At 39.1% G+C, this 18,056-nt stretch overlaps 1 protein-coding gene across 1 annotated transcript in view; it reads right to left on the reverse strand.

Annotated features, from left to right (window-relative positions):
• The window catches only part of LOC137677912 (complement C4-A-like), a 50,478-nt gene extending 37,446 nt beyond the window's left edge, over positions 1-13,032 (reverse strand). Inside the window, exons 1-7 of the mRNA XM_068425599.1 lie at positions 12,965-13,032; positions 9,542-9,734; positions 8,297-8,480; positions 7,488-7,558; positions 7,085-7,170; positions 5,764-5,846; positions 4,566-4,653 (exon numbers count right to left, since the gene is read on the reverse strand). Coding sequence (XP_068281700.1) covers positions 4,566-4,653; positions 5,764-5,846; positions 7,085-7,170; positions 7,488-7,558; positions 8,297-8,480; positions 9,542-9,734; positions 12,965-13,029 — 770 coding nt within the window. The 5' untranslated portion in view covers positions 13,030-13,032. The remainder of the gene's footprint in view (positions 1-4,565; positions 4,654-5,763; positions 5,847-7,084; positions 7,171-7,487; positions 7,559-8,296; positions 8,481-9,541; positions 9,735-12,964) is intronic.
• Between the last annotated feature and the right edge of the window lie 5,024 nt (positions 13,033-18,056).

The following is an 18,056-nucleotide window of genomic DNA, read 5'->3' on the forward strand; positions in this document are numbered from 1 at the left end:
TTTGTTTGTTTGTTTGTTTTTTTACAAATTAATGAGAACTTTAGTTGCACAGTGAGGTCTCACAAAACTTGTCCCCTTCACAGGGAGCAAGGGAAGTATCAAGTCTATTTAGCTTGGATGAACACATAAGTCCTTTCCTGAGACATCTCATGAGCAGAGCATTTAAAATAGGGGGCCAGAGAATCATCTCAGGGACCAATATGAAGTATTTGGTACCTCTGAAGACCTTCAGAGACAGATCCTATCTGCTGAAATTTTAACACCTGCATTAGACAGAGCAGACACCCTCCGCCCCACATCTCTCCTATGGATTTAGGCAGTATAGCATAGGGACTTCTTCTAAGTGAAATATTTGCCAGATAAGTATCTGGCCAGAACACCCATGAACTCTCTCATACAGAGAGAGGACAGGGCATGTTGTTGCACCTGGCAGGCTCCTTGCTCAAGGAAACCCTGGCAGATGGCATCCTCCTGCAGCACAACATGTAATATGCTACGTGAGACCAGTTATGGCCAAAAGACATGGTGTTGTCTTTTGCTTGTGGAAATCCTGCTTCATCTCAGTTCTGTAATGGCTTATTTTTGTTTAAACAAAGCCTCTTTCAAATTGTCCTGATCAGCAGCACTGATCTATACCAATGAAACTAACTGAGAGGCAGTTCTTATGAAAATTGCTTAGAATGCCAGAACTAATAACTGCGTGAAACAACAGTCAATATACCAAATAACTGTTCATTACATGCATGGCCAGTTCAGAGAAATAAGTTCAATTATCGAGAACTCCATATGCTGACTTTGATGAAAGTCAGGCAGGCCTGTGTAGCACCACTAGGACCTTTTCTAATACAGAAAAGAACAGTATCCAGTTATTCAACCCCATTTTTTCCTCTTAAATAATTATGATGTTAATGAGTAGTGAAGTATATATGAAGGAATTGCACAGTCCATAAACTCAAAATTGAGTGCTGCAATAGCATACAGAGAAAACTTTAGAACAGATTAAAATATTAAAGCCAGTTATCTGATATCACTTCATATCACGATATCAAGTAATCACGATGAAAGCTAGTAATTATTCAGTAGAACCAAATAAAGAAGTGAAGGTGATCAAGAGGAGATTGGAAGTGTTGAGTTTGTTCAGCCAAGTGAAAGGAGGTGGATACAGGGTTCTGTCTGCTCTCTCAAGGTACACTGGGGAGAGGAAGGATCAGCATGGTCAAGGCAAAGAGCTCAAGGGCAGCGGGCAGAAGACCAAGAGGGTATAAGCCAGCCAGGGATTAATTTAGACCAGAAATAAAACCTGCTAGAACTAGGTGGGTGGAGGATCAGTCTTCCACTTGGATACAGAGCCAGTGTTCATGTAGCAAATCTAGAAACTGCACCCTGTTTGGACCAGGTTAATTAAAATAAATTAAATGAGCGCAGTGCTGTCTCAGAGGCTGTGGCCAGCTGGCACAGCACAGCCCATGCCTGCTCTAGTAAACTCGGTCTTCCACAGCAGGGTGGCCACATGCAGAACTGGAGTGGACCTTGGCCCATGCTTCCTCATGAAGAGTTTCCAGGAATTGTTTGGGAAGTGCTGTGTGGCTGAGGCCGAGCCTGTGCCGTGCACCAGCCGAGCCATCAGCAGCCAAGCTCTGGGGCCCAGGAACCTTTCCTGGAACTGTTTAATTTACTACTCAGGTGGCTCAAATATCTTTTCTGGTATTATGTTCAAATGCAGACAAAGCTCCTACCATACGAGAATAATTCCTCATATAAGGAAAGCATCTAAGAAATTATATCTCAAGAATATCAAATAATGTTTGAGTATAAGAATAATTTGTTTGCTGCTCTCAGTTTGGAGGGCTTTCCAGAGTCAAACACGAGATGAAACACAAATGGTCGCAGTAGTGATGATACTTTAGTCACATGCACTCACATAGTTCAATGTTAATATTTAATGCCTGTTTAACTGAAGGTTACTGTAAGCCAAACTCCTTACAAGGTTAGTTACTGTCAGTGCTTAACAAAATCACAGACTTTGGTTGTATAGACCAGGCTCTTTTTTTTCTATACCTAGATCTTTCCCCAATCTGTATTGACCGTCTCCTCTCTGCCATCCCCATCAGCTACTGAGATAGATAGACACAAAATATCCAATGGTGACTTATCAGTAAGATATTCTTATACTATTCAATTATGTTTATGTTTGTAAAAGGCAACACTCAAAGTGGCTTTGCCTAGGAAACTTAATGAACTACCTTCATAATATTATACAAGTTATTCTGTAGAATTAGTAAGATATTAGAATCTAACTTCACTGTTAAAACATCTCCCAACAATGTCACATGTGTATATTTTTATATTATTCAATAACAATTGCAAACCATTAATAGTCAAAATACTAAAAGTGAAAGGATACAATAAGCTTTACAGACTTCAAAAATAAATACTGATTATTTAATAAAATACAGTTCACTTTCCACTATTGGGTATCATTACTGTACAGAAAATTAGCACATTGTTTAACACTAAATACATTTAACAATGCTAGCTACAATAACTGTGTGTGATCCTGTTTGTGGTTTTGTGTTAAAGAATCTTAAGGAACATGGTGAACCAACCTCGAAAGCCATGAGGTGCTGACATATTTTTTAAGGATATGTTCTTAGTGAAGGTCTGACATTGCTTGCTGATACTGTGTGTTCAACTCTCTGCTGACACATCAAAATTGCGCTGAAATAAATCTGAGCTTTTGTCTAGATATGGAGAAATAAACTGAATATCTATTTCAGTGTTATTTAGATAACGCAGAGTACCTTATTTCAGGAAATACATTTCTTCCATACCAACTATCCAGTATGTTTGGCAATATCTTAAAACCTATTAAATTTGACAGTATTTGCTAATATTATTTTCTGAACTTTAAAGTTATAAAAAATTAGGAATCCACAGGAACAAAGAAAATAAAATGTGAGCAAAAAGGTGGTCAGTCTTCTCACTCTTTTGAAACTGAAAAGATTTCTTCCAACTATGAGAGAAGGCCAGCTGCCTCTAGCTGCCTGTTCTCATTTCATAAAAATTATTCCTCTTCAGAAAAAGAAAAAAAACCAAAAAGAGGTATCAAGTTCTAATTTAGTCACCACAGGGACACTAATTCAGATGTCTAACTTTTCACGCGGAGATTCTTTGACTTCAGAAAACATAAACTTCTGTTCAAGTGCAGTATTAAGTTTGGTTTTGCCAATTTTTAGTATATTGTTTTTCATAATGGAACTTCACATACTCTTTCATCAACATGATGCCATTTTCATACCATGATTTTTTTTTGGCACCAAGTCATCTTTAAAACAGATTTAAAAATCTAACTGTAAATCAAGTTTATTACATTTGAACTAATGCCACACTGAATCACTTCACTTAAATGACTGGCATGTAGATTCTGGACTTACAAATCTCTTCTAAATATATCCTACTGAAGTCATCAACTGTGATTGCATGAGTGGTGACTTCAGTGAAAAGGAGATACATTGCTGAGTCTCAGAGAACTATTTGATTTCTCTCTCCATCTTCCCAATGTGCAAGGTGGCCATGATATTTCTAGTCTTTTTGGATTACAGCTGAGTGGTAAGGAAGAACATTCTCCTAACAGGCAGCTGTTAAGTATTTCCACTCCTAAGAAACTTGAAAATTCAACAGCCAAGAAGGCTTGATTAATGTTGATGAGCCACTGCTAGATCATACAGCAAATTTAGGTCTGGGAGTGTGGGATCAAAAATACCAGAGCCACACAGCACAGAATACTTATTCAATCTGGGTTCAGTCTGATTCTTCCAAAGTATTCAAAATATTTTGGTGGGTTAAAATTTCCTTGCCTGACTTTTTAAGTTACTCTGTGTTTGATGCCATTCTAATTTGATATGGGATCAGGTGTAATTTATTCTCCATAGAGCCCTGCCTTGTGGTTTGGCCAATCTGATAGTTTTGTAGCCATGTCTCATCCAGATCAGTGTTGCACTACTGTGCAGTAATGCGCACGTCTGTACTGATTGTCATGGAAACTCCTCTGATTAACTGTATTTATTCACCTGGAAGCATTTCTGCATAAAATCATCACTCTCAAATAAGCACTAGCTTATTACTTCCAAACTTCACCGGGCTTTGAGAAAATTTCATACCCAAACTTGAATCCATCTCTACCTGAATTACATTAAATAGCAACATCTGTGGTTTAGAATATTTCTAAATGTTTAAAACAAGAAGTATAAAGAAAAGCAGGTTGTTGGCTTGCCTGGAACCTTACCTAGCAACACAGATGAGAACCCTAAATAGTCACCTTTTTACTAGCAAACTAAAATGTTCAGAAAATCTTGTTCCATTTTGATCACCGCCACCTGGACCCAGGTAGCATTTTACACTGATGTCTCAAGTTAGTAGTGGAAACAGAAAGTATATAAGATTAAAGTCATATTCAAGTAAAGCCAGAAGCTGGTTAACTGTTAACAACAAGGAGAGGAAGAAGATGCAATGTTCATTATCTACTTATCTGCCTCTTAAAACAGCCTCACTGTGAGCACACCTACTTTGCCTCAATATCAAACACAAAGCTTTCATTCCAGATGTGGTAGTATGGCTGAAGTGGGATGAGTTTGACTTCAAAAGATGGCAGTTCTGCATGAAAAAAAAGAAGACAAGAGGTCATGACGTGCAAGTTTCAAACATACCTTAAACTCCTGGCATGTGGCAACACCCACTGAGAGGATGCAGCTGCACTGAGAGGATGTTTACTTTGAATGAGCAGTACACTTCTGAAGCAAATCTCCTTATCATCTTCCCTTATTCTGCTTTGCTTCATATAGTGGAGCAGTCTTCAAGCACATAAAATTGATTTATTTACAATGAAAATAAGCTAGAAGGTAGGTTGTAACTGCTGATGGTCATTAAGTGCCCTGGACTAGAAGCAGTCTGAAGTAAACCCATCCTGAAATGGGTTGAGTGTGGACATGAGGTCCTCAGCATCAGCTGTGTCACTCTGCAATTTGCTCCTATAAAGCCAAACTATTTGCTACTGTAGATATAGCCAGAGTAATTTGCTCCTGGATGTAGGTGTTAGCAGAGGATGCAGTAACCTCCACTATTCTGTTACATCCACTAGCTAAGGCAAACCCAGTTTTGTTAAACTGAGATTTTCATATAATCCTGAGGTTTTATTTTGCCTTTAAGAAAAAAAAAGTGCACACTGAATTTTACAAGAAAGAATAATTTCTGCGCAAATAAATCAAGACATTTCTTACCCCAAATTGTTAAATTTCTACATTTTTACTTTTTCCACAATGCCTTTACTTTTCTTTAAAAAAGCTTCTCTGAGTATAGGAACAACTCTAATCAACTCCTAAACTGAATTCTGCTGAGATAAAATATGTAGCTTTTTTTTTTTTCATTCTAATCTTTACCAAAAACTTCAGCCAGAATTGCAATGATTTTAAAATGGAGCTCATCTCCATTTTTTTCTGCAGTAGGGGAGCCCTTCCAAAAAAGGATGTTTTGTGAAAAATGTTAAAGTTACTAAGTCTATACAAAAATAAAGGTTTTTTTCAAATAGAAGTGGAAGGCACACAAAATCAGAGTTCTCCTGTGCATCAGAGAGAGCAATGAGGCACTGAAACACTGTGCATCTTGTCCTTAGTACCTAATTACAGCCAGGTTTAATCACTGCAGTATATCTTTTAACACATAGTGATGACTTCATATATTTACAATGCCAATTAAATATTCTCTTACCATAATATTTAACTTCAAATTCAGCAGAAACATTAGACATTTCATATTGATGAAACCAGGCTTTGATTTTCCAAGTCCCAGGCCTAAAGTTCAGATTCAGCAGAAAATAGCTAATTAGGATTCCTCAGATATTTCATGATACTAATATATTTAAATTATCACTAAATACTATTATTTTCCTTGCTTTGATCTCATCCCAAACTAATTTATTAATGGATTTCTCTTTGCTGGGAGAAACCAGCAACCTATTTCCGAATGTTCTAGGAAAACCTCAAAAAGACTTTATGAGGAACTGCAAGATAACATATTTGTAAACCACGTGTAACATGCACTGCCTTTGAAAAGCCCTGAGAAATACAGAACTCATCATGTATTTCCTATAGCTTATCTTCACTGTGATGTCAAAATCAATCTAGCATGCAAGAACACACTGAATATTAAGTAAGAGCTTGACTGTTTGAAACTGTTAATTAATCACACTTTGCAAACTGAGCCCTTACAGAAGTTCTCTCCTGAATGTAGTCATATGGTTCAGCACATATTTAAGCAGTTTGCTAAATTGTTCCTAATGTTGTTAACTGCAGCATATTAACATCAAATTCTCGACTCATCTCTCCAAGATGAAGTGCTTAAAGGTAAAATGATATTATCCATAGGCTCAATCTCTGCTCCATGGTGAGAGAAAGACAATTTTGAAAGGTAATTCAAGCAATTCAGCAGTTAAAAATCTTAACTAACAGGTAAGGGGGATGAATCTGGATGGTTTGATCCTGCTAATGGGTGGTGGGGTTAGTTCTCCTCAATTTAGACCTTATACTGTGAGGTCTTTCATCTGCATAGGTCCCCTTGGGCTCCTCTACAGCCTGTGGAGAGGAGCAGGCAGTGCTGAGACATGGTACATCTCATCCTGACATGGGCATCTAAAACAGGTCAGATGAATCGCAGCCTAAATACATGACTTTCTCTCCAGTGTCAGAGAAGGCAGTGTGGGGTGACCAGCTCAGGTTTAGACCCCTGCATGGCAGGAGGCTCCAGGGCTGGCTGCAAAGCAACCACGCTCGGTGCCCTGCTGCCATGACAGTGCACCGTGGTGCTTCCCAGGTGTAATTGGAGCAAAACTGCCTGCTTTAGTGCACCTCCTGTTCTAAAGAAACAGTAAAGCAGACAACACACAATAAGAAAAAAAGAGAAGAGAGGAAAACAGGGGACCAGAGCAGAAAGAAGGGAAGGACAAGACGTTTTCAGGTTGAAGATAGTTCTGCTGCAAGAGACATTTTGACATGTGAACTGTTTTAATGCACAAGGCACAGCAGTAACGTACTCAGCAATGTCAGGTATTTCAAAGTTTTCGCTGAACACTGTTTTTATTTTCCGATCTGACTTTTTAACTACCATTCCTTTTGAATTCTGTTGAGAGAGAGAGAAAACAAACATAAAACTATGTGTCAAACATTTACATCCAAAAGCTCAAGTTCATATACTAGTCCTAAGGAAGAGAAAATGCTCTGCTTACTTTCCTACTTTAATATTCACATGTTACGTTTCCCTCCATGCTCCTGGTGTTGACCAAAAATGACTAGATGTATCTCACAATGTGCAAATACTGATTTCTGGATAGGGGTTGTAGCTATAGTTTTAGCTACAGCCCTCTTGGATCTTTTGTGGAAGTTTTTCATAGTTCCTGTGCTGAAGAAGCACTCATTAACTGTTTTTTGCATACTTACTAGCACAGCAACTGTAACTGTGTCGTCAGCTGGCCTCATAGCATTGTCCAGAATGAAGATCCTGTATTTTACTGTTTAACAGAAGAATAAATAAGTTCACATATTTATTTCTGGCCTTTCTAGATAGTAATTATTACAAGCTCTAAACTGAGTTACTGAATTTAGGATAAAATACTTTCTTTTAATGAAAAGAAGCCTGAGAAATTTCAAAAAAGAATTGCATTCTTCCATAGGCTTTGCATGTTATATAACCAACCAAATAGCTTTTTTGAACAAATTCCAAAAAATACTCGGGATGCTTCACTTACTTTTGTATTCCTTCTGCAGTCAAGGCCTGCAGACACAATTAAGAACTTTTTTGACTTCCCTCTCTTGTTACTTAATTAAATTGTTAAGTAACAAAACAGTTGTGGTCTTAAAGTGCAAAGGATACTTATTGCTGGTGTAGCAAGCAGAAGAAATAGGAGGTTTTTTTCAGTTTCTCAAAATTTTGTTTTCCAAAGTAAAGTCATTATTAAAATTTTTGAAGAAAAAGGAGCAGATTTTGTCCAGCTCCTGTTAGAAGACAGAATGACTTTTTGACTCCAGTGGCATTTCCACATGGGTTGCTGCAATGTGCAGTGCAGACCCTGCAGAAGCCCTGTCTGCAGAAGGCGAGTTTAAAATCTGGACTAGCTGGTAAGCACAGAGATACTGGGGTTAAGAGAGAAGGATTTACATTAGGAAGGATAAAGTCACTATTACTTTCTCTAATCGTGCCCTTGCAATGTCTATATTCAACACCCGAAATGCAGCATTTGTATTTTAACCTTTGGAACTTGGTGTGTATATAGGCTTATCTGTCTGAATAAAAATGTAGCCTTTCTTGGAAGACACGAGGATGCGAGTGCTTTGAACCGTCTCCTTATAAAGCTCCCTGCTTTCGGTGACCAGCAGAATATACGGACGATTACTCTTCTTGAACAGTTCCTGTTGCAGAGGCCCTGGCTTGACCTGAAGAGGACAAAAGGAAAAACCCCAGAGTCAGATATGAACCTGGTGACTTTGGAGCCACACAGCTGAAGATCAAAACCAGCTGAAGTGCTTAAATAATTTTATTAGCACCATTCAACAGAATATACTTAATTATATCTTTCTTACTGGGTGTTATATCTTTCTTACTGGGTGAATATTTCTTTTTAAGTAGAAATACTATCTAACCCCTTATTTTCCACCATAGAAATACACGTTCTTCTGTCTAAGCCCAGTGACTTTTCTTCAGTTTGCATGCATATTAAATTTCAATTACCATTCCATTTGGTAGCTGTAGCAGCATCCTGTAATCTTTCACTTGCTCAGATCTTGGCTATGAGATTAGTGCTTTACCTCATACAGGTTAATACGATGTTTCTAAACATCATGCTCAAGAGGAACCTGATTTGAAAGCTCAGCTTTTAGCTTTGGGAGTAATCAATCAAAGCTAAATTGAGCCTTGCTGTATGCTGTTTTCCAACCAAATAGCCCAAACTAGTACTCCTGAACTAAATGCTGCCAGACTTCAAAGAACCATGTCAGAAGCAAATGATGCAAAGCAGGATGTAAAGAAGAATTAACCAAGTTACATGTTTTCAGAAATATCACAGGCTTTGGTCTGAGAGACTGCACATTTTTAAAGGTTTCTTTTGTTTTGTAAAAATGGCCAGTATGTCAAAGGCACAAATGCAGTCTTAGTTTAAGTGATGCAGAACAACAAACAGTGATAAAACAATTAAATGTTTTTTAAATTTAATTTCATCACTGTTCTATGACGATGGAAAGATCTTTCATCACCATTTGACAAAATCCTGAGCTTGCTTGTTGGGCACAAAAGAGCACTCACAATCAGCACTGAAATTATATTAGGCATTGTTTTATTAGTTGGTTGGGTGAATAGGGTGCTGCTGTCACTGGAACAGGTGTTTTGTCATCTGTCTCTAGGCATCAGTGTTGTCCCTGCTCCAACATATTCCTAGTACAGGTTATGTGGTTTTTATCACCAGATTAAAACATTTACATCACTATGATGGTAGACTCACCATTATTTTTTTCATGTCTTGGTAGTTATTATTTTGGTTAAGGTTAAAGATGATCCTCTCTGACAGAAGCTGATTTTTTGTCTCATCTTTGAAGTATGCAATAACTTGCACAGGGTGCTGTGCTCCGTGGACTTGAACTGTTATTGTCTCATGTGTGCCCAAATGCACCACATTTGGGGCAGTAATAAGAAATCTGAAACAACATAGAAACAGATTGTCCAGTATGTAGGCTGATTTTCACATAATACGAGAATGTCCAACCAATACAAATTTTAAGAAAAAAATAGACTCTCACAGAATAGTTGAGCTTGGAACTTGTGCATTAAACATCTCCGCTTTATCTATGTCCCTGTATGTGAGGTGACCATGCTCGTCGAGTAACGGGCCAATGTTATTTCTAGCCTGCCTTTTGCTACCAATATATTTAAAAAAGCCCTTTTTATTGTCCTTCACAGTACTGGCCAGCTTCAACTCTAATTGAGCTTTGGCCGCATGAATTTCCTCCCTACAGTGGCAGACAGTGTCTCTGTAATCCTCCCATGTCGCCTGACCCTGCTTCCAGCAGTTGTACACCTTCTTTTTTTGTCTTAGTTCAAGAAGAAGATACCTACTCAGCCAGGCCAGCCTTCTGCCTCGTCTGCTTCACTTTTGACATTTTGGAATTGCTTGATCCTGTGCTCTTAGGAGGTGGTACTTAAATTGACCAGCACTGATGGACCCCAGCCTCTTCAAAAGGTTTTTCCCAGGGAACCTTATTAAGTAGTTCCCTGAGCAGCCTGGTTTAACTCTGAGAAAGTTCTATAAACTCAACTTTCTGGAAACAAAACCAGACCATGCATTAAGAGACAATGAATAGCTATTCATACATACATATTTGATACTATGAAGTCATGTATCTTCATGCACTAGCACTTACATTATGCCAGCTTATGATTTAATATGTCAGGAGGTATCAATTTCCTATATAAACATATGTATGGGGTTTCTAGTAGCTGATCTACATTCAGGTGTCTCTGTGAAATGCTGGTAATGAGAGACCATGGAAGGTGATTCCATAGCCCTGAGAATGGCTGAGTGGGAGGCTAAACTGGTTGGGATTTAGTTTTTTTCTCTTGATTACTTTCCTTTCTCCTTAACTCTGTGCTGGTGCTTCTTGATACTAATTTTCATGACCTTTAAAATGTAGATCGTCATTCTTGCTTTCTTTTTTTCAAGTATCTTTTACACACAAAAATCAGAGCACTGCGTGAAGAGCGATGTCTTAATGGTATAATGGCACATACACATAGAACAGTTCTGAGCCCAAGAAAGCCACTTTTGGAAAATTATTATTTTGCAGAAGGTTTCTAAAATGAAAGGTAAATGATTTTACCATTATCAGAATGGGCTGGCTGAACTTTCTCTTTGTAAAGTTTTTTTTTTCCAAATGTTTTTTCTTTCTTAAATTTATAAAATGAAAGGTGGGGTATAGAAATAAAGGAATAAAACTGATATGTTTCTTTCAAATGAAACTCAAATTTACTTCCTTTTTTTCTGATAATAATCATGGTGTACTGTGAAAACAAAATAAAAATAATCTCTCTCCTTCCATATGATTAGTGAAATGCATCGTAGGTGGTCTGAGTCTTCACACAAACAGGGATCTTGGGAAAGAAAAACAGAACAGTCTTCCATAAACATTAATTTTTTTTTTGCTTTTGACTATACATTTGTGAAAAAACTTTATAATGTTTCTAGTTTACAATGAATGATGAAAGTTGTATTTCAGTTACATCTACCCTCATGCAATGCTTGATGCTGATCTTTATTGTTTTTGTTTGTCTAATTGTCTTTATTTGTTTCCAAGGTTTTCCAATCTGGTAAATGTCTCAAGCAAGCAGCAATAACAGCATGAACATCATGCTGTACTAGGACATTTCTAATTATTTGTCACTGAATGGAGATATTTCCCCTTAAAGGGCCTTAAAAGGGCAGTTTTAAGCTTTTTATTTTTTACCTATTTAAGGTTACACAAATTTTCAGTCAGGCAGGTTTGGCATCTATATACATTCAAACGCTTGAATGTTGAGAATAAAGTTTTACTTTTCAGCTGTGGTCATTGTATTTTCTCAATGGAATTGAAGGGGTTTTACTCTAGAAGTGTCACTGCATCACGCACTCTGAGTCTGTTGGCTCTAGCAAAAGGTGAGTTAACATACACACAAGACCTATCTTCACATATGGAAAAGAAAGTGTAATTTTTGCTCTTTGTCATAGCCTACAGAACTTTGGGGTGTTTTTTTTACATCAGTATAGTTAGTTGTTTAAAAAATTACCTATGCAATATCTCGACAGATGTGGTCATTAGCCTACACTGCCCATAATCTCAGCTAGCCAGACATAAGTCAGATCTGGTCTCAAAGCGTCATGACAATATTTTCCTGACATAATGTTCAGTTTCATATACCTAGTACCTTCAGCACCTTGTGTTTCCCACATCCATTTGCCTCAGAAAAAAAGTATCTCGGTCCCTGTTTCCACCAAGATTTTCCCACAGATGAAAAAGCCAGTGCTTTACTGAAGATGAAGTGTGTACCAAGACGTATCAACAGCACTAGGTACCCCGATATCAAGTTTCTGTGGGGCTGTAGTTTTCACAGTGGTGTGGACACTGGAGGTCAACACCAGACTGCAGGCAGGAGTCTGCACCTGGCTAAAACCTCATAAGAAGAGAAATAAGTGTTTGAGACTGGAGATAACCTCAAAGATGGGCTGACATGGAAGAGGAGGAGGGTTTGTCCTGCCTGTCCAAATACCTTATGGAAGGTCTCCTCTGGCTATGGCAAGTAACTGAATCTATTTGATCCTGGTGGGAACAGAGCAAGAGTCTCTTCTCCTATACTTCTGCCCTTCAGATAAAGGTCAATGTGAAGGACCTTTAACCCATTCCATAGGTTTTCTCAGAGTTACATCTACTTCCCAAACCCAGGAATTTGTCCAACTTGAAGAATCAGTATCAACATATGTAAATCTCCACTGAAATAGAGGATAAGTACAGAAAAATCCTGAAGCTCTCCCAAATGTGAAACCTTTGCCTCCTTCAATGTATAAATCAATTACAGAAAGAAGAGTTATTCTTTCCCAAGATTTTCCAATCTAGTAAATTTCATAAACTAAAGATGAACAAGCAGCAATAACAGCATGAACATCATGCTTTAGTAGGACATTTTTAATTATTTGTTACTGAATGGAGATCTCTCCTCTTAAAAGTGCCTTAAAAGGGCAGTTTTAAGCTTTTTACTTTTTACCTGTTTAGAGTTACGCAAATTTTCAGTGGTCCAAGAAACAGGCTTTGTTGATTCTCTATCAAGACCATTAGCATTTCCTACTCTCTCTCTCAAGGGATTTGTTAGGAGTGAAGAATTAATAATAAAATGTACTTACGATGGTGCTTGTTGTGTATTGGAAAACAGCGAACAAAAGCTCATCAAAAATACCAGTCTTTCCATGGGAAAACTCTACAACATCTGCAAAACAGAAATACCAAACAACCACCATCAATCTACCCGTGAGGTGCACGTTTTAAGAAATGGGCTGATGGCACAATGCAGCAAAGAACATTACCTATCCTGGTTATTTATTAATAACTTGCAAAACCCTGCAACCAGCAATGATGAACATGCTAGCAATGGGCAAATTAATAGCCTGGGGAGAGACATTCTGGACTAAGCTACAATTTTACATTTGATTATTCATTCATTCTCTTCTCAGCTTCTATATTTGCACATAATAGCAACTAAAAATCATGTGCGGAGAGGTTTTCACAAATACTGCAAAGGCAGTCCCAAAATCAGACAAGACACCATGGCTAAAAGAGTGGCTGTAAAGCACTTCTAAACAGGGACAAATGCAACTGACAGGTCCCTTCTCTATGCCATTACTTAACTCTAGGCACCTCTGTGGTCCAGCAAAGGTGAGAGAACGCTCCTTCTGGTTTACATAGCACTGAAGGAACTGCGCTGGAAATCTGTCTGCACAACTCACTCCCCATCTATAGTGCTTGAAGACGTTGATCTGCTTTTACTTAAGTCGAAGTAAAATGGATGTCTCTGTCTGAGCTACTCAGCCCAATTTTTCTTTATGGTCAAGAAAAGGGGTTTTCCAGAGGGTAACTACTCTCAACTTAGCGTAAGCACATAAGATGACTCCTCAGCTGAAGGCATTCCAGACTGCAGGGAAGACACCAATGTCTAAAAAGGCAGGATACTCAAAAACAGGGGAAAAAAAATATCTGAGGAGCAACTGTTTGTGCAGGAACCAGTTTTGATCAAAGGCAAATGAAAGAACAAACTGAAACTCTCACCAGGTCTCATTTTTGCAAGCCTTTGCTGGATCGTTGTCTCCCAAACATATTTTTGTTGACTCATGAGAATGGAAAAATGCCCATCTGATTTACAGACAGGTCAATTCCCAGAAATGATCACATGGCTGCCCACAGGTTCTGGGGATAAACTGCCCTTTGATACACCACATTTAAGTCTGTGTCTTTAATTAGTAGCAATGGATGCCTTAAATCATCACTCCATTATTTGTAAGGTGAATTCATGCATACAGCCAAGGGCTTACTGCCCACAGTCATGTTGCACTGTGAAGGTGAAGGGACCTCCACCTCACCCCACCCCTTGCCTGAGAGACATCTCTTGTCTTGCTCTTCAGACATAAGCAGCTCCAGCAAGCGCTGCTTCAAGACAAGGAGGCAAGGGAAGAGAATAACGTGTACGTTGTCAACAAACCAGTTCACTATTTCACACTGTGTCACAAGAGTGGTAGCCCCCTCTGAGACAAAAGCAGATGGATGGCAAGTACTTTCTGTCCATTGGTGGTCACAGAAAGTACCAGCAGCAGTAGCAACAAGAATGTTTCTGATTTCAAACTTATATCAGCAAAAGCTAAGTTTTGCCTGCTCTAGGCATAGTTTTTTTCCAAGAGACAGTCCATTGCCTTCACCCTTCCTCTTTTGGTTTCCACTCTCACTTCAGCTGTCAGTCAGGAGGGAGAAGGTGAGGAAAGATACCTATGGATCCTCAGGGTCCCAATGCATGCTCTTTGAGAGATGTTTACAGGAGATCAGAAATGGGAACTGTTAAGAACAAAGTTATTTTCACTCTGCCCTCCCTCCCTATCCTCTCATTCCCTCTGCAGTTATGCACTGAAAAAACTGATTTATTTCCATGCCAAAATCACGTCATTTTCCTCAGGGCCTCTGGCCTCCCAAACGCAAGCTAGGTGGTGAGGAAGAGTAGAGTTTTCCACCATGAAGCTGGTCTGTGCTCAGGACAATAACAAAGGTTTTATGGAAGAACTAGTTCTCTTGAGAACAGGGCTCATACTCTCCCCAGGAAGCAGAAGAGGCTTGCAGCTGGTAAAATAAGGACTTCTCATTCTTGCATGAACAAAGAGAATATAATGAGAGAAGCTAATTAAGATCAGCAGTAGCTGTGGAGCATGCTAAGGCTCCTGCCATTTTCAGAGACAGAGTTCCCCTGCTAGGTCTTACACGTCCAAGGTCGGAGCTTATGCAACCACTGAGCAATCTCAGTCACTAAAACAGAACAAGAAATAAGTATGAATGGGTCCTCTATTTTTGCTCCAGATAAACAAAAAATAAGAAAAAGAATAACCAACATCAGCAAGGTCAAAGCCCTTTCCTTGAGAAACACATAAGGAGTTCTCCCAGCTGAAAATTCAACAATTTGCAGAGGACTGCAACACAACCACCATGGATTTCCTATTCCTGAAGTCACAGGAAAGGCAACTTTGCACTGTGGGAGTCACACCAAAATCTTGCTGTTGTGCCAGTCTTTATCAGAGAGGGGCTTTCCATCGTCCGGGCTGGCTTGTTTGTCAGGGCACCGAGGTCTGTTTGCACAGCTATACAAATAGCCATGTATGACTGTGTGACAGAGTTGACTCTGACAAGCACAGTCTGGGATTGATGTATGTGTAAGAAGTAACTAGCGAACCCTGAACTCAGGGAGACAGACTTGCTTTATTTTGAATATATGCGATCTCTCCTTTCAATAACTTCATTTGAACTCTGTAGGTTTTCACAGTGTTTTGAGCACCAGCAGTAGTTTTTGTTCTTTGGCTTGAAGTGCTTCCAAAAGGCTTTTTCTCCTTAATGTTCCTAAATACTAACAAGACCCAACTCTTTTTTTTGCTTTCCTCCTGCACTATTTCACCTCCACCCGGCAGAAGGGTACAAAGGACAGCTTCACAAAGCACATTTTACAAATAAGCACTTTGGTGATATCCTCTTTGCTGAGTTACAGAGAATTGTGACAAACACAAAAGGCAATATTTCACTTCTGACATTTCAGAAAATTAGATTTTGAAATCCTTTTTCAGCAGCAGACCATGAAGTGTGGGTCTAATTTGAAAAGTTTTTCTTAAGAGCAGGGTAACTTCTCTTTAGCATCAATGTAAATTGAAAATGTAAATTTAAACTATACTTTTTTCTTTACCATAATTTAGGTCATGAATTAAAAAGTTAATCTAGGCTCTAGTTGCTTTTGCCATGAAAAATTGTCCTTTTTGTCTATATTTTCTTTAAATGTTCTGCATTTAGTGCTCCTAAGTGTACCTACTGAAAAAAAAAATCTATTTAAAGGAAAAAAACCAAAATAATATATATTATCTGTGGGCTTTTCCGCTCTCACTGAGGAGTCTGGATTTTGGGGGGATTAAGCAACTAGCCTTAGTTTTTTCTCATGTCCTCCCTCATTTTCCCAATGGGTAGGCTCAAGTCTGTGATTTTCTTAACATAGTGTGAAAAAAAAAGAGAAAAACAGTCGTCAGAGATCATTAAGAATTACAATGCAATGGTATGCTAAATTTCCAAATACCTCCTCTTTCTTTGGTGACTTCAGTAAAGCTTGCTGGCTGCAGTAAGTACACTGCAGGTGTACATTTAAGCAGCAAGCCCAGCTTCAGTTTCTGTGGAGATGAGTATTAACAGCATTTACTTGTACATTATTCTATAAATATCTGCCATAGGTTTGCTGCATGCACTCTCCACTGAGACACCAAGAAGTGTTGACTCACTGTCGCAGCATCAACGCCTCTGACCTGGGTCATATGTGGGTTGTTAATATACTTTAAGACAGAGAATCCTGCCGCTAAAATCTGCTAAACCTCCCAGCATTTATCCACTGCTGTTGCTGTGGCCTTTTTCTTCCAGGCTCTTGCTGTGTCTGTTTATAAAGCACCGCTTAGCCTAGTGATGGGACAGCCAGGGATGCTGAAGGGAAGCACGCAGGCCTCCAGCAGCGATGTATGTACAGAGTCCTGGTGCCATCCAGCGGGCAGCTGTGATCTCTGCCACGGAAACAAGCTTTCATGAAGAGCTGTGAAACTGCCCATCCTGCTTTCTGAGACCCCCCTTTTACTTCCCACGACAGATCCTAGGAGTCATCTCTGGGTTCACATGCACACGGGTGGCTCTCCCCAGCGCAGGCTGCTCATACGTGAGCTGCGTGTCTGAGCTCCATGACAGTCAATACAGCTTGTGGGTTTTAAAAAGTGATTTGGGTTATCCTCATGGAGGGACTTATCCTGTCTGCTCTAAGGAGTCCTTAAACACTTGCATATACAAATGAAGAGAAAAAAAGAATGATACCCCAGCCAAGATGTCCCAGGTGACCCATTCGGAGCTCAGAATCAAATACGTGTTATCTTTTGAGACACCTCTGGTGGGATTTGCTTTTGGATACTGAGAGCCACTCACCTCTTGACATGACAGCCTTTACTCAACTGTCCACAAAACTAGCTTGTCTGGATACAAGTCCAGGTTTCTATCCAGCTTTTTAACCTGCTGCCCAAGTCTATCATTTCGCAAGAAAATGCGACAGCAAAAGCAGTGCCATTCAAGCCATTTTTTAAGGGTAAGTTTTTTTAGAGTCAGTGTGTTCTCAGTTGGCAGAACAGTTCAGAGTTAGTCAGAAACACCTTGCTTTGCTCAGCTACATCAGCCTCATGGCATTAGACCCTGGAAGGCAAGATGAAATGTTTTGTGCTGACCACCATAGTTTGTTGCCAAGAACAAGGCTTATCTCATTTGTGTCCTTTCCGAAGCCTGACCCCACTCCATGCCTTATGGACTTTCTGATTTACTGCAACACACTTTTCTCTTCCCACTCCCTGCAAGTCAAGAGCTTATCTGGGAAAACAGTTGCCTTGAACACATGGGGCCCCTATTCTCTGTTCCAGCTAAATTCCACTTATGACTAGGAGGGAGGGGGAAAGATTACTTTAAATCATCTTTAAGCTCCCCATATTTCATGCTAGGCAGAGAGCTAGCTTAACTTCTAATAGGAATTAAAGTACCTTAAGGTATTGTGATATAAGGACAGCTATTTAAGAATGCTAACACCTTTCTGGCACACAGGAATAGGCAGAGAGGGTCTTTGGTTTCTCTGTCATAACACGTATCTCTGAGGTTAGAAGAACACAGAGAAAAAACACACCTTCTAAGGAT

Source organism: Nyctibius grandis, chromosome 2 (genome assembly GCF_013368605.1).
Source record: "Nyctibius grandis isolate bNycGra1 chromosome 2, bNycGra1.pri, whole genome shotgun sequence".
NCBI classification, from domain to species: Eukaryota; Metazoa; Chordata; class Aves; order Nyctibiiformes; family Nyctibiidae; genus Nyctibius; species Nyctibius grandis.